This window comes from Homalodisca vitripennis, chromosome 1 (genome assembly GCF_021130785.1).
Source record: "Homalodisca vitripennis isolate AUS2020 chromosome 1, UT_GWSS_2.1, whole genome shotgun sequence".
NCBI classification, from domain to species: Eukaryota; Metazoa; Arthropoda; class Insecta; order Hemiptera; family Cicadellidae; genus Homalodisca; species Homalodisca vitripennis.
Window position 1 is genome coordinate 23,248,251 of NC_060207.1, and position 18,198 is coordinate 23,266,448.

General features: G+C 34.3%; 1 protein-coding gene across 2 annotated transcripts in view; it reads right to left on the bottom strand.

The window, feature by feature from the left end:
* Window positions 1-18,198, bottom strand: part of LOC124358223 (carboxyl-terminal PDZ ligand of neuronal nitric oxide synthase protein) — a 599,817-nt gene that overhangs the window by 29,438 nt on the left and 552,181 nt on the right. For both annotated transcript variants that reach the window (XM_046810519.1, XM_046810524.1), the window contains one exon: window positions 11,764-11,917. In XM_046810519.1, the coding sequence (XP_046666475.1) occupies window positions 11,764-11,917 (154 nt within the window). The remainder of the gene's footprint in view (window positions 1-11,763; window positions 11,918-18,198) is intronic.

Below are 18,198 nucleotides of genomic sequence, written 5' to 3' on the forward strand. Positions count from 1 at the left end.
GTTAAAGTTATTTGAAAAATGTATACTTCGGAAAATAAGAATAATGAAAAGGTAAAAAAATAAAGTTCACCCATATTGACGTTGGTTACTTGGGATACTTGAGGTCGGTTTGTGAAAAATACTATTCAATGGTAAAATAATAAAAGGTAATATAATAAAATAATAAAAGGAAGGAGTAATCAACAAAAATTCAAAAGGAACATATTCAAATGATGTATAATTTCAAATGACTTGATAAGACGGAAAAACTAACTTGACAAGATTATTCCTGTGCAATCCTAGCAAAACTGTAGATTTTTATTGTAGAGTAAAACATAAACCAGTTTTTTTTTAAGTAAGTTAGTCAAAGCTGGGTGTAAGGATCTAATTTTGGATAAGACAATAGACATTATTTTTATTGAGAGACCCAATAAGAGGGTCTTCTGATATATTTTATTACTGTAGAAAGGGGGGGGGAATTCAAGCTTTCCAAGTTGACAGCAATTTTATAAATTTTAAGAACTCTATCTATTCCCTCACATTTTTAGGAGAAAAAGCTGTTACAGGCTGTAAATAGGAGTAACACAGATGCTGTGAATTTTGTTTCCTTGGAGACTTGAATAGCTAACAGAACTTAAGAAAACGGAAGAAGATGATCACTCAAGTTGCGGGTATTTCAGAATCATCACACAGTCTAGTTCCTGAGCCACTTTGTGTATAAGAACCCTTCTTGCCTTGCTTTCCTTTAATGTGATAATTTTTGTGTTAATGTATTACTGTTCTTAATTTGTCAGTTTCACAATAAAGTAGCATAAAGAACTATTTAACGAGATATAAAGAAGTTTTATTTTACTTGATAAGGGATTTATATAATACTCCACACGTAGGACTGCAATAGTAGCATACTTGTGCATACTTAGAACACTCGACCTTATATTAAAAACGTGCGAAGCCTTATACCAGGGACGCAATGTGTTCATAGTACCTGACTTGATTACTGGCCAGATTTTACGCCAATATTTGCAGGACGGGTCGGGTCCGATCCCCCCCTCCCACCTCACACATTGCGGCTGGACTCTCATTTGCCTAACATGGGGATGAGAGGAGAGGGGGTGCTGACGAAGCTTTTCGCCCAAATTGGAATCGACGATCCGTATTTCATAAAGCATATTATGTGTTTAATTTGATGAAGAATAAAATATGGAATGTAATCACATTTGGTACATTCTTAATTGAAAAATTATTATTTAATGTATACATGTACGCACTTTATATTGAGTGCTAGTACAGAATTGATTTCGAGTTTGAAGCTCAGATAAAAAAAAATTGCTACTCGCTTATTCTAGAAACACGACGAATTGTTTGTTTAAAATTTGTTGTTGGCGATGAATGATTTGAAAATATAACAGCATTTCGGGCATTTACAATCGTTGTTCTTTACAAATATTTACGTATGTTCCTTATTTAATTACAATAGCAAATGTATATTAGATACCACTAAGCTCCAAGGATTAAATCTGCATTCTTTAAAATAAATGTAGGGATGATGACTATTTTGTTAAAACTAGAAACGCATCTTATCACAGCTAGGTATCAATAAAGTGATTGGAGGCACTTCCTAAAAATATGGCCGTAAAAGCCTGAATTAACTTTCACGTTTGGTGGACTTTGGGGACAAAACAGGTGTTAGAAATCCAATACTCACTGACTGAGCGTTAGAGAAGTCTTATGAGACGAGGGGTTGGAAAAATGTCCCGTCTGTCTGTCTATCAACACGATATATCCAAAAGAACTGCCTTGTGGATTTGAAATTTAGGATGCAACCTCAGCGAAGGCTGTTACGCGACACGTGGTGTGAGAACATTTACCTTTCTTTCAATCTGGAAGCAATACACATTTTTAATACGATCGAGCTTACTGTTATTTTTTAACAGCTTCATATGGTATTTCTATTTTATCCACCATGATTCAAAGACGAAAGTTTGTCCACAAATTGAAGGATATCGGGTAAAGATTCATCCTGTAGAAAGTCTACAAATTTTAAAATACATAAACACACGAACATACAAATTTGATATGTCTCAAAACGTGTTATAGAAATAAATATTTCTCCGGGGTTTAGGTGTGGCACGAAGGCGACTTATGAGAGTTCAGTAATAATGAGGGATCATATTTTTTTAATGAAAAAACTTCATGGAAATACAGGCATAATGCAGCACGATTCCTAAACTAATGAAAATTAATGGCCAGCACATTAAACCCGTAAAAGGTTCTACCCGTCGCAACCGAAGCAATATTCCACTTGGAATACATTATTGTAGTCGACCCGTTTTCAGAGAAGTCGCGTTTAGAATTTTAAAACTTGTCGTAATGATTTCCAGTCAAAATAATTCATGATGTTTCTCGAGTTGTTATTTATTGCACATACTGTAACGGTAATTAGAAATTTGTTATCACCATTCGGAGGGGTCATAAAAGTCATTTTATAGAATAAACAAATTTGACTAAATTTGCTAACATAGATCTACACACAGATTCTCTGTCACAATTAAAACACTAACACTTCCTTTTAAATGGTTGAAATATTATAGATTATACAGAATATTATAGTTCTACTATATAGGAATATCCATATTATACAACATATTATGATATTGTAAAATAGATCCATTTTCTAAATGGTTGTTGCTGTTGAATAGCCATGCTATTGGATATTTTTGTTTTGGGCAACACAAGTTATATTTATTATTACAGAGGATTATCATATAGCAAATATTATGTACTATTATTAAATAGTATATTATGCAGCACAATATATCTTCCAGTTATATATGATTCATGAAATTTATTGATTTTATATGCTTGTTAGTACATTATTATCTTAAATTTGTTCGATAATGATATACATTTTAAATATCAGTTTTAGCTACAAATACAAATTAGTAAATAATTATAATAAATTGAAGTCAATCAAGAATAAGTATTTTGAGTTTAAAATATTTATATTCACTTCTCAAGCTGGATAATTAATTAAAAATAGTATTAGTTGTTATAGTTTAGACTTGAAAGACAAGCACGCAAACTTTATAGGCCACAAAATTGCAAAACTTATTGTTTGATAAATTTAAAGGTGTTGAAATTCACCATAGTTTTTGTACTTTTCATTGTGAACGCATACGTATAGTAAATGTAGTACGAATTGGGGCGTATGTTTAGGTTGATGGCCAATTAGTTTGCGTTTGCACGCCTCTCAAATATTAAGAACAACGGTGTAACTATTACCAATCTTTCAATGATGGTCCGAAAAAATGTGTCCATTGTCTAAAAATTTCACGACGGTAAACCTCTGGATACCAGTGGTCAGTAAACCTGAAGGGCCAGTTTTTACTTAGCGTAAGACCACTTATTACTGATATTACTGTGACGGATTGAGTGTCCCAGCCCGTGGGATAGCGAACATCTTTACATTGGTCTTATGGGTAACTATGACGGCATCAAGAAATCACAGGATAAAGAAATTATCAACAAACTTAATATACTCATATGATGTTTTAACATGTGACTTAATATCACATGTAGCCTAATGAAATGGGATATAGTTTTGAAATTTGGCATGCAATCTAAACGAAGCCTGTTATGGAGTATTACTCCCTTGTTGATTTATAGAGAACGATCTCCATTGATATAATGTTGCCCTTTATCCTTGATACTATTTCGGTCTAAAGCAAAGACCGAGATCGAGCAAGCAATAAGCGCTATTCCGGAAGAATAAGAGTTTACTCTGTATTGAATTTACTTACATACGCATCGCAGTATATAAAACGTTATTCCACGTATATATTTATTATCAGCCAACATTTGTTTTTGCTATTTGTATACTTCAATAGTCTGATTCCACTTTGTTCTTAGTCCTTTACATTCCAATATTTTAATTGTTTAAAAACCTACAGAACGCTAAAACGTAGATAACGTTCAAATATTTAATAAACGGTCAAAGCTATGATCACGATAATTTGACCATTAATCTCTCTAATTTTTTTATTTTGTGATTTATATAAAGTTTCTTACACGGCACAAGATAACTCTATAATCAGAAAGAAATCCCACATTCTTAGTTCTACGTTCTTACTACTTGTTAGTGCCAACTGTATAACTGCGTGCTGTAACACTTGTGATCACCCCATCCCAGTGATATGGACAGTCACCCCGCTAACGTGTCCAGAACATTAACTACGAGCACATATTGTTCCAAGCTACCACGTATTCTCCGTTACTTACATACTGCACATTAAAGTAAACACGTGTTGTGTCTGAACTGACATTCAGAGATAACACTGTTCGAGAGTTAAGAAAGAACCAAACTAATATTTAATCACGATAAAGTGTTTATTGAATATTTTGAAACACCATTAATGTCAACAAAATAAATAGTTTTACATTTCCTGTTGAAGGTCTCTCTGCATATTTTATTATTTCAAATATTCACTGAGATGGCCATATACAAATGAAAAATTTCGTGATTGCCATTATACGAAATTTTAAGAATATTCATAAAATATTATATTTAATAGGGTAGAAAATGGATATTTATTATATTAGAACTTATATTGATACTTTTGTGCGGTTTTCGATATGAGGGGTGGTGTTTTATCTATTGGCCAATACCTCATCCCCGTAACAAAAAAAAGCACAAGAACAAAAACTTATAGGTAAGTATTGGCAGAGGTAAACTGACCATTCATTCTGTATAATGTTCAGTTCTTAGCAGGAACAACATAGGTAAAAATCTTGTACTGTCCGATTTTATAGATATTGTAATATGCTAGTACAATGTTATTTAAATTATTCTGATATCTTTAATTTACCGCTACGCTCAAATGTCCAACAGCTAAAAACTACAACAGAGGCAAAGTCAACTTTTCCAACTTCTTGTGTTCATTAAATTGGTTTGGGAGAAGCCATAAACATACATTTTTAACCAAAACAAATTGGGAAAAGGGGGTTTACCTTTTCAGTAAAAAGGTACAATCCATTAATTTAATAAAAACTATAACTTATGTAAACAAAACTTGAAATAATAATACAATTAAGTGAATAATACTGGTACGGTTAGTTGAAGCTACATCGTATTTTCATAGTGAACAATAAAATCGTATTTATAAGCGATAACAGCGTCAAAACTTCAAACCCTGCTGTAGAAATGGTAATTTAAATCAAGATGAAAATAGACGTAAGAAATAAAAGTGAAAAAATTACACAGATTTCAATGCATTTCAGAAGACAACACATATAACTTCTACATTAACAGTTGAATATTTAACTCGAATTTAAACACAGTATTGAAAAGGTGAACATGATATCAATAATGTATTATTCTGTTATAACAAGAAGTATATAATAAAAATTACCACAATATAATTTACTACAACACAATATAAAATTGATATGTATTGAAAAGTTGCTCACTTTAATTCTGAAAATAATCGAAACTTTAGTATTAAAAAAGTACGATTACGCGCCACAAATAACACTGTATTATCTCTAGAGACTAGAGAGGTTTCGTGACGCAAGAGCCAAGACGGCTGGCTCGGGGGCGCGCTGAAATGACGTCTCTTCTCTCTAGCCTTGCGAGCTTCAGAGACCCCGGGCCATACGGCTTATTCTACCCCACCCGGCCGATCCTCACAATGGAAGATTTAACAAGTTCTAATGCACTGGAATGGATTGGAAAATGTTTCCACAAACAAGAAGTTATATTTCTATTTGTTTTCTTATACTAGAATACACTTTTGGCACTAAATGCAGTAGGGGCCGGGAACAAACTTGTACTGTATAAGCACACAGCTGACACAGCTTGTTTTCTTGAAATCGATATAGGATCTTTTCTCTACGAACAAAATATTGATCATCAGCCACGCTAATTTTGGGTGGAAGTTTTGAAATGGAAGGATATCGAACGAGTCAAAAATATGAAAAGAACGTTGTTAGATTGTATTGTTCCTGGCTTGATACAGTTTAAACTGACCGTCAGCCCCATAAATATTAATACCCATATAACAGCTAGACAAATGGAGACAAAAGAGACTGAAAGTTAACACAGTTTGGGATCTTTATAAGGTTATCTGACGCTGATATAAGTTATATCTAAGTGGCAGACAGTTGGTCCTAAGTGTGTCAAAGTACGAAAAATATTAATACCCATGAATAACAGCTAGACAACTGGAGGACAAAAAGAGACTGAAAGTTAAAAACCACAGTTATGGGATCTTTATAAGGTTAACTGGACGCTGATATAAGTTATATCCTAAGTGATGGCAGACAGGTTTGGGTCCCTAAGAGTGTCAAAGTACGAAAACAATATTAATACCTCAGAAAACAGCTATGACAAACTGGGAGACAAAAGAGACTGAAAGTTAAACTACAGTTTGGGATCTTTATAAGGTTATCTGTCGCTTGATATAAGTTATATCTAAGTGGCAGAACCAGTTTGGTCCTAAGTGTGTCCAAAGTACGAAAAATATTAATACCTCCCATTATAACAGTCTAGACAAACGGGAGACAAAAGAGACTGAAAGTATAACACAGTTGTGGGCTCTTTATAAGGTTATCTGGACGCCTGATATAAGTTATAGACTAAGTGGCAGGACAGTTTGGTCCTAAGTGTGTCAAAGTACGAAAAAATAATTATACCCATATAACAGTCCTAGACAAATCTGGAGACAAAAAGAGACAAAAGTTAAACACAAGTTTTTGGGATCTTTATAAGGGTTATCTGACGCTGATATAAGTTATATCTAAGTGGCAGACCAGTTAGTCCTAAGTGTGTCAAAGTACGAAAAATATTAATACCCATATAAACAGCCTAGAAAATCTGGAAGACAAAGAGCGACTGAAAGTTAACAACAGTTTTGGGATCTTTATAAAGGTTATCTGACGCTGATATAAGTTATATGCTAAGTGGCAGACAGTTGGTCCTAAGTGTGTCTAAGTACGAAAAATTAATTAATAGACCCATATAAACAAGCTAGACAACTGGAGACAAAAAGAGACTGAAATTTAACACCAAGTTTTGGGGATCTTTATAAAGGTTATTGACGCTGATAGTAAGTTATATCTAAAGTGGCAGCCAGTTGACGTTGGTCCTAAGTGGTGTCAAAGTACGGAAAATATTAATACCCATAAAACAGCCTAGACCAACTGGAGACAAAAGAGACTGAAAGTTAACACAGGTTTGCGGATCTTTATAAGGTTTTATCTGACGCTGCATAAGTTATATCTAAGTGGACAAGACAGTTGGTCCTCAAGTGTGTCCAAAGTAACGAAAAATATTAAATACACCCATAATAAAACAGCTAGGACAACTGGAGACAAAAGAGACTGAAAGTTAACAACAGGTTTTGGGATCTTTACTAAGGTTATCTGACGCTGATATAAGTTATATCTAAGTGGCAGGACAGTTGGACCTAAGTGTGTCAAAGTACGAAAAAATTATTAATTTACCCATATAATCAGCTAGACAACTTGGAGAACAAAAGGAGACTGACAAGTTAACAACAGTTTGGGATCTTTTATAAGGTTAACTGGAAACGCTGATATAAGTTATATCTAAGTGGCAGACAGTTGGGTCCTAAGTTGTGTTCAAAGTACAGAAAAAATAATTAATACCCATATAACAGCTAGACAACTGGAGACAAAAGAGACTGTAAAGTTAACACAGTTTTGGGATCTTTATAAGGTTATCTGACGCTGATCATATAAGTTTATATCAAGTGGCAGACAGTTGGTTCCTAAGTGTGTCAAAGTACGAAAAATATTAATACCCATATAAACAGCCTAGACAAACTGGAGAGCAAAAGGGACTGAAAGTTAACTACAGTTTGGGATCTTTTTATAAGGTTATCTGACGCTGATATAAGTTATATCGAAGGTGGCAGACAGATTTGGTTCCTAAGTGTTGTCAAAGTACGAAAAATATATTACAGTAACCCATATAACAGCACTAGACAACTGGGAGAAAAAAGAGACAAAGATAACACAGTTTGGGAATCTTTATAAGGTTATCTGACGCTGATATAAGTTATAATCTAAGTGGCAGACAGATTTGGCTTCCTATAGTGTGTTCAAAGTACGAAAAATATTAATACCCATATAATCAGCTAGGACAACCTGTGACCAAAGATAGACTGAAAGTTAACACAAGTTTAAGGGGGATCTTTATAAGGATATATCTGGACGCCTGATATAAGTTATATCTAAATGTGGCAGACAGTTTTGGTCCCTAAGTGTGTCATAAGTACGGAAAATTTTAAATACCCATATGAACAGGACTAGACAACTGGAGACAAACAGAGACTGAAAAGGTTAACTCTGGTTTGGGATCTTTATAAAGGTTATCTGACGTGATATAAGTTATATCTAAGTGGCAGGCAGACTGTTGGTCCTAAGTTGTTGTCAAAGTACGAAATATATTAATACCCCATATATACAGCTAGACAAACTGGCGACAAAAGAGACTGAAAGATAACACAGTTTTGGGCTCTTTTATAAGGTTATATGCTGCCAGACGCGATAGTTATATACTAAGTGGCAGACAGTTGGGTCCTTAAGTGTGTCAAAGTACGGAAAATATTACTACCCCTATCTAACAGCTAGACAAACTGGAGGACAAAGATACGAGACTGAAAGTTAACACAGTTTGGGATCATTTATAAGGTTTATCTGAAACGCTGATTTATTTATATCTAAGTGGCAGACAGTTGGTCCTAAGTGTCTCTGTCAAAAGTCCACGAAAAAATATTAATACCTCAATTATAACAGCTAGGACAACTGGAGACAAAAAGAGGACTGAAAGTTAAACACAGTTTTGGGATCTTTATAAGGTTTATCTGACGCTGATATAAGTGTATAATCTAAGTGGCAGACAGTTGGTCCTCAAGTGTGTCAAAGTACGAAAAAATATTAATACTCCATATAACAGCTTAGACAACTTGGAGACAAAAGAGACTGAAAGTTTAACACAAGTTTGGATCTTTATAAGAGTTATCTGACGCTGATATAAAGTTAATATTTAAGTGGCAGACAGTTGGTCCTAAGTGTGTCCAAAGTAAAGGACAAATATTAATACACATATAAAAGCTAGACTACTGGGAGACAAAAGATACTGAAAGTTAACACAGTTTTGGGATCTTTATAAGGTTATCTGACGCTGATATTAAGTTTATATCTAAGTGGCAGACAGTTGGTCCTAATCTGTGTGTCAAAGAAAAGTAGCACGAAAAATAATTAATACCCATATAACAGCTAGACAACTGGACGACAAAAGAGACTTGAAAGTTATAACCACAGGTTTTGGGATCTTTATAAGGTTATCTGACGCTGATATAAGTGTCTTATATCTAAGTGGCAGACAGTTGGTTCCTAAGTGTGTCAAAGTACGAAAAATATTATACCCATATAAAAGACTAGACAACGACTGGAGACAAAAAGAGACTGAAATGTTAACAACAGTTTGGGATTCTTTATATAGGTTATCTGAACGCCTGAAATAAAGTTATTAATCTACAGTTGGGCAGACAGTTTGGAACCTAAGTGTGTCAAAGTACGAAAAAATATTAATACCCATATAACACGTAGACAACTGGAGACAAAAGAGACAAAGTTGTAACACAGTTTTGGGAATCTTTATGAAGGTTATTCCAGAACTCCGACGCTGATAAAAGTTATATCTAGAGTGCCAGAACAGTTGAGTTCCTAAAGTGTGTCCAAAGTACGAAAAATATTAATACCCAATATAACAGCTAGACAACTGGAGACAAAAAGAGACAAACGGTTAACACAGTTTTGGGATCTTTTATAAGGATATCTGACGCTGATAGAAGTTCTATCTAACGTGGCATGACTCAGATCGGACCTAAGTGTGTCCAAAGTACGAAAAAATATTAATAACCCATATAACAGCTAGACAAACTCGGAGACAAAAGAGTGAACAAAGTGTAAACACCGTTTGGGATCTATATAAGGTTATCTGGAAACGCTGTTATAAGTTATATCTACAGTGGCAGACAGTTGGTCCCTAAGTGTCGTTCAAATAGTACGAAAAGTACTTAATTAACCCATATAACAGCTAGACAACTGGAGACAAAAAGAGACAAAGTTAACACAGTTTGGGATCTTTAATAAGGTTATCTTGACTGCTGATATAAGTTATTTCTAAGTGGGCAGGACAGTTGGTCCTTAAAGTGTGTCCCAAAGTACGGAAAATAATTAAAAATATATTAATACCCATATAACAGCTAGACAACTGGAGGACTAAAAGAGACTGAAAGTTAATCACCAGTTTGGGGAATCTTTATAAGGTTAATCTGACTGCCGCTGATATAAGTTATATCTAAGTGGCAGACAGTTGGTCCTAAGTGTGGTCAAAGTACGAAAAATATTAGATACCCATATTAACAGCTAGACAACTGGAGACAAAAGAGACTGAAAGTTAACACAGTTTGGGATCTTTATAAGTTTATCTGACCGCTAGATATAAGTTATATAACTAAGTCGGCCGAGACTGTTCGGTCCTAATGTGTGTCACACAGTACGGAAAAATACTTAATACCCCATATAAACAGCTAGACAACTGGAGACATAAGAGACAAAGTTAACACAGTTTGGGATCTTTTAATAAGGTTTATCTGACGCTGTGATATAAAGTTATATCTAAGTGGCAGACAGTTGGTCCTAAGTGTGTCAAAGTACGAAAAATATTAATAATCTTACCATATAACAGCTAGGGACAACGGAGACAAGAGAGACAAAGTTTTAACACACTGTATTGGGATCTATATATAAGGTTATTGCCGCTGATCATAAGTTGATATCTAAGTGGGCAGACAGTTGGTCCCTAAGTGTGTGTCAAAGTACGAAAAATATTAATTACCCATTAATAAACAGCTAGACAACTGGAGACAAAGAGTGACTGAAAGTTAACACAAGTTTGGGATCCTTTATAAGGTATACTGACGCTGAGATAAGTTTATAGTCTAAGTGGCAGACAGTTGGGTCCTAAGTGTGTCAAAGTACGGAAAATATTATCTGAGAAAATAATTTTTTCATTTCATATTTTTAACCCTTTTGATACCTTCCAACTTTGACCTAGTAGCGCAGCTGACGATCGATTTTCGTCCTAGGGGTATTACCGTATAAATTTCATGAAACTCAGATTGTTTGCTTAAACAATGCTAATTGGCTTTATGTTTCTAAACTAGTACAGATAATTATGCGATTAATAATAGTAATAATTCACTTCATTAATTTAATGGTTGCTAGATAATATATTGAATTACAACAAAACCGATTTAAAACAAAATATTTATATAGTTTTTACATTTATTTATTGAAAATATTGACATTCGTTATTTATTCCTTATAAACAGTTTTTTTATAAAGTAAAGAATAAAATGCTTGATTTAGTAAATAGTCACTAAATTAAAATGTTATTGTATTACAATCCTTTGAACACAATGTAATCCGTTGGAAAGAAAGCGCTCTTGCCAAAATGTAGTTTGACCGATAAATCCGGAGTTCGGCGCAAACACTATAAAATATTAGGAAGCAATATATTCCGGCAACGAAAACATTGTCTTCTTTACGTATATTTTGACTAAAGTATTAATCTTTCTTTGCACGAAGGATAATGTATCTTACTATTTTCTTTGCTTTATCTCAACAAAAATGTTCAACTTCAATCATAGTTAATCAACATTACTTTTCTTATTTCACACAGCACAATATTACCTTTTCTCGGCTTGTCGGTGACCACTTCACTATGCGAGTCGCTGGGCGCCGTCTCCAAGGCGTCGGCGTCGCCGTCAGGGGCTCCGCCCACGCTCAGCTTGTGGCACACCTCGAAAGCCTGCCCCACCGTCCGCACCACCCGCATCGCTTGGCTCTGGAACATTTGAACCCTTATTAACCTGTATAGTGCCAGAGAGTCACTCAGGCAGTCAGGCCACCTAGGTAGTGTTAAATTGACCGAGATGGCTCTCAAGAAGTCATTCAGCGATTGCCAAATGGCTGTATTATATGTTGTTAAATCAACTTTACGTAATACGTTGTAAAGTCTCTTCATGGAAAGTGACGAACACCAAATCAAGAGCTCAATTTTAAAAATGGCTCGATCCTATGACAAGGTATCTTAGAGACTTGGATGGTCCCACTTTTATAACACAGCACGGCGAAAGAAAATTGTTTTGTGTTTTTCGAAAAGTTATTTTTCATTTGCGCTTCTAATGCCTTTGGTGATGGATTTAAAATGTGTAAGTTTGTTTTAGACGCAATTATGGTTGTTATCAGCTTTAAGTTTGGTGCAATCATAGCCAATTTATTGAATTATTAACTTTCTGTTTATGATTAATCGCGTTTTTAAAGGATTAGAGCCCTGAAGAAAGCAGCAGATACTGGCTCTCGAAACGTCGTGTTCTTTAGGTGTTGCACATTACGATGGTAAATGTAATTTACTCCTTAAACTCGTCCATCGTCAATATTAAACTCCAAAAAAGCATATATAGTTCAATATACGAATTTGTAATTCTTTGGTTTTAAAATAATGAGTTTACCTGATATTCTGATCACAAAAAATAAATATGGATGGAAGTAAAATGAAACAGCCAAGAAGTAAATTAACCACCGACCCACGTTCGAGTAATAATGTAAAATTTATTCATTCATTACACAGTGTAATGGAACTTCGATGTTACACGTTGTGCATGAGATCAGGTTGGTTTACATAATGTTCGATACGATAACAGCACGGTTCTGAACAGAGCTCTTGCCAGTAAATTTATGTCAAATTAATTAATCTTCTTTGTTTTATAAGTGTTGTCACTAATCGCGAAATGTACAAAATGTACAATTTGTGAATAGTGGGTCAAGTGTTAAAAGTAGTTTTAAGGTATTAATACGGACTGAAACACGACTGGTCCATTATACCAGTGTTTACAGAAGCATCAGGCGGGGATCCGTCGATAACCGAATTATCTTCATAAATCTGTCTCGTCGGATCCGAGCTCGAAGTGAATGCATTCTTAGTATAGAGATTGAACAGGAGTTTTATAAAAGAAAATTAGTGACAAATTATACGAAGTAATAATTTACACAGTAATTCACACAGTGTAGTTTAACAAAACTAATTATTCAATGGAATAAATCTTTCACGCGCTGTCAAAATAATTTACTAGGTCTGGATTTAGTTTATGGGGTTCAAAGGTCTTGCTACATGACTCACTAAATCAGTACTTATAAGTTATTGGGGAATTCCCATTGAGTCATAAACGTGAAATTTATGGAGGTGGTTCTTTAGATCTGAACATTAGATAGTTCCGTACTAGACCATGCATTGGTTTTCTGGAGGTTGAAAAGTGAGATTTTCGAAACCGAATCAGCGCAAAGATTTTTTTGGACTGACATCGACTATTCGTTTTTGGAATATATTTAAACCGTTAAAATAGGAGAGACAAAAAATAATATTTTGAAAACACAGAAATGTCTGCTAACACAAACACAAACTATAATGAATAAGAATGTAAAATCACTTATAACACAATTTTTCATATTTTATAAATATAATTTTCTCTGAATCTAAGACTAGGCTTTAAAAATATCAGTATGAAAATAATATGAGGGAAAGAAAAATATCATGAATTTTTGGTTCTAAATCTGTGCATTCATTTAAATTTTCAGCTTGTATTTTTAACATTGCTTGTATAAGCTAAAAACATAAAATATAAAAATGTTTGAGCTATATTACTATTTTATATTTTGTTTTAAATTATCTGCATCTTCTTCCTCAATTAGGAATCTATCCTAAAACACGAGAAATACTTGAGTATGTAAACAGTGGTCTAATAGTCATATTAAATAGTTATAATCGATTTTACCTCAAATTTGAGCAAGAAATTAAATAAATTTATTGCCCTACAACGCACTTATGAAGAAAATTCTACACTATCTATGTAGTCCGCCTATCACGTGCCTACGGTTACCTGATACTACCTCACTAGTTGTAATATGAGGTGTTCAGTGGTATAGTGAGTATATTAGTAAGGAATTAATAACTTTTAAATTAGTTGCTCTATAATCTTGAAATTTTCAACACTATTATTGTAGGTTGTGTGATGCATAAAATGCATAAGGTTAAAAAAAGACACGAAAAACCTATAAGTTTATAAAGTTTTTTTCATTACGAAGATCTAATAAAAATGTTTAATTGGATTTTTAAGATTTTACAATAAAAAAAATACTAAAATATTTTGTAGATAACGTAGTAACTAATGTCCAGACAAATTCCAGACCTTTTTGATGCTGCTTCAGAAGAAAACTGTACCTAAGTTAAAAAAAAACAAGGTTACGGAAATTAGTTTTTTTAAATCAAACTTTACTTACCATGACTTAAAATCCTCCTGAATAGTAGTTTTCATCAAGTTTGTCTTCCCCTCCCTCTTGAATATTCTAATTTTTACCAAGGCTTCTTTGCTTTCCTCTGCTGACTTTTCTAATTTGATAATCCTAATTTTATCAAGAGTTTTAAGGCTTTTAATTATATGCAAGTCTTACGCAACACCAAAAACCTAGAGCTTTACAAAACTTATTGGACTTACAATGATAAGATGATTATATAAAAGAATATATATTCCTAATCAGCATAAGCCAAAAAATTTTTCTATATGTTAAAATAACGATTTTTACCCAAAAAGTGCATTTCTTCCCTACAGTAATGACCATTACCTCGCAACAGCCTAATATAGCCATGTGAACACAGGGATATGATAACTCCTCACACAGAGAGTTCATTTCTCATTTTACTATCTTGGCTCACACAGGTTAAACTATAAAATGATGTAGATAAAGGTAGGTAGATCTTCTTTATTGGACCATTTTCACAAAAAACCGAACTGAAAAACATTTCGATCCATTGCATTTTTACAAGTGTCAGGTAAAAAACACAAGAGCCAAGAACGGGTTGCTATCAAAAGACATGACGATCAAGTTGTAACAGTATTATGTACAACTATGGTGGGCTCTTATTTAGAAATGTGTGGTACGGAGGGAAGGGGGGAGGGGCTTAGGTCTCAGAATAAGTTTGGCACAGCAGTGCGGACGTGGATCATAGGCGACACAATAGAACTGTCATACTTTGGTAGTGGAGGTCGTCCTACCGGGAGCCCTGACTCGTGTTTTACTTTCGTTTGGAGAACACAGCAGTGCGGACGTGGATCATAGGCGACACAATAGAACTGTCATACTTTGGTAGTGGAGGTCGTCCTACCGGGAGCCCTGACTCGTGTTTTTACTTTCGCTTGGAGAACACAGCAGTGCGGACGTGGATCATAGGCGACACAATAGAACTGTCATACTTTGGTAGTGGAGGTCGTCCTACCGGGAGCCCTGACTCGTGTTTTACTTTCGCTTGGAGAACACAACAGTGCGGACGTGGATCATAGGCGACACAATAGAACTGTCATACTTTGGTAGTGGAGGTCGTCCTACCGGGAGCCCTGACTCGTGTTTTACTTTCGCTTGGAGAACACAACAGTGCGGACGTGGATCATAGGCGACACAATAGAACTGTCATACTTTGGTAGTGGAGGTCGTCCTACCGGGAGCCCTGACTCGTGTTTTACTTTCGCTTGGAGAACACAGCAGTGCGGACGTGGATCATAGGCGACACAATAGAACTGTCATACTTTGGTAGTGGAGGTCGTCCTACCGGGAGCCCTGACTCGTGTTTTTACTTTCGCTTGGAGAAGTAGATACAAGTAGATACGAATCAGTGGATACTTTAACTTAATACTTTACTTTCCTTTTATGCACGGTACGTTGAACAGGATCGTGACGGTAAAAGTTTTCTTTCTTTTTTAGTAGAAAAATAAGAATTGTCTCCAACCGGTTATGTACTGTTTTAATGCCATTGAATCCAAATGTTTTGAACTGTTCGTTTGATAAACATTGTCATAAAAAAAATTTTTGCATTAAAAGTCCCTTCAAAAAGGGCCTTTTTTATTTTGAGTAAAAAAAATGCTAACGCAACGACGGAGATCCGAGTTGCAGTCCGTCTTGGACTTTCCGGGCCTCTAGTGGTGGTTAAACAACGAAAAGTATTGTCTAGTACGGTACGACGACGTAAAGAATGCTTGTACCACATCTTTGGTTGCTATTTATTTTCAAAGAGATAAAATGTTGACGAAGAATAACGACATATGCAATAACGCGTGTTAAAACTTAATATAGCTCTACGAATTAAACACAATTTTATGTTTACACTGTAAAAGGGCTCCCAATTTCCAGTGTCATACTGGATACTATTTGCGATCTTGGATGGACTCGCTTCTGAAATAAACAGTTAGGAGACCGACATTTATAAAATGCACTGATTTGAGTTTATAAAGCGATAAAGCAATTTGGGTTTATAAACTTATTGCGTATATTTGAGTTTGTAATAAACTACTATTGCATATCATAATAAAGAGTATACCGAGTGTCTGTATGTTAAGACGAAACAATCTCTGAAATGTTAGTGGTGAAAATAACAATAACATGTTTAATCCAATACACATGAGTTATAAAATGAGCTCAGTTCTTATCCAAAGGCCTCAAGTTACACTTTGTGTTTTCTTTTATAATAAAAACTTCAGTATTAAATGTGGTGCAGTTGGTTTTCGGTTTGAATTATTGTTTTGTGAATTTTTTATCTATATTTTGGTCAAAGCTCTCTAAGACATCTTTTATAAAGACAGCAAAAGTTGACACAAGTTTTTATTATTCCACGAAGAGTGGAATAATAATCACCAGTAGACATTTCATACTGTATGACTTTAAAATAAAAAAATCTCAACGAAAATCAATAACATTACCTTAAGATGTGAGTGATATGCATCTAAAATCTAAATTAAGTTTTGACCACGAAAGATAAATATACATTATATAAGGTAAAAAAATAAAACCTATTATATACCGTCGATAAGTAGTGTGCGAAGTCCAAATGGTTTCAGTTTTTCTATTAGACACATCTTTTCTCGGCTTGGAAGCATATTGGATTTCATTGTGCAAGAAGAAACCTGTTGGTATCTAATGAAATTAATGTCTTTTCTCTGCCAAAGCCGCATTTGTTCCATATTGATTCCAATGCAAACAATTCTGATAACGCACACCAAAAGGTTTCTTCCCGGTTTTTATATCAATTTCAAATTACTTGAGGACTATTTAAGCTATTAGGAGCTTCAGGACTTTCAATATTTATATTCTTTTCCTTTAAAGGCCTCAACAAAAAAAATCTCTAAAAGCAAACTTTTTATGTAAAACATTGCTTTCGCACATTCTTTCTTTATAGAATCCATCCAGTTGACAAGTTCATTAAAGTTAATTCTAAAGGTAAAAAATATGCCCAAATTGACGGTAAATGGTTGAATATGTGGCATGTTGATTTGTAAAACATGCATTTAACACACATAGTAAAAAGGAGCTTCCTTTTAAAGTTTCAAATAACGAAAACACTGGAAGGGTTTTTTATTACAATTACAAACATTTCTAAGCTTGTTTTGGAGTCCTTTTGCTTTTCCCAAATAATGAGGCCATGGTTATTCAACATTTTAAAATGTATCGTACCAAATGAAATGAATTATACCTGTAAAATATAGATGTATAATTTCAAATCATTTACAGAAAGCAACTGAGATAAGTTTGACCTGAAATGACAGTAACGGAAGGAAAATACCATGTAATTATAGAATAGGATATGCAGCGTCACATGTAAAATAATTGTGGAACGAAGTATTACATTTTTCTATATAAAGTACACACCAAAACGTACCTATCTTTTTATATTATTATAAAATTCATAAACATATTATATCTCAGTACTTAACTTACGAATTGAGTTGTTCATGGAAGAACACACTATGCTGTACTAACATGTATGTCTATTAAGTTTTGAGTACACAAGTCTATATGAATTTAATTACAGTAGTGTACTGGAAGTCCATTTCTACAGGAGGCACAAAATAAACTTCGAATGTTGTTAGGAATATAAAGAAGTGCTATCTCGATTTTCGACATTAAGTGCTGGCGACCTGTACTGTTCAGGATAAGTATCCGGTGCTCTGCCTCTGTTGTGTGCGAGCTCTCCTTGTAAACTCGCCCTTCTTTACGGTTATGTTCCCCGTTTTCAGAGAGCTT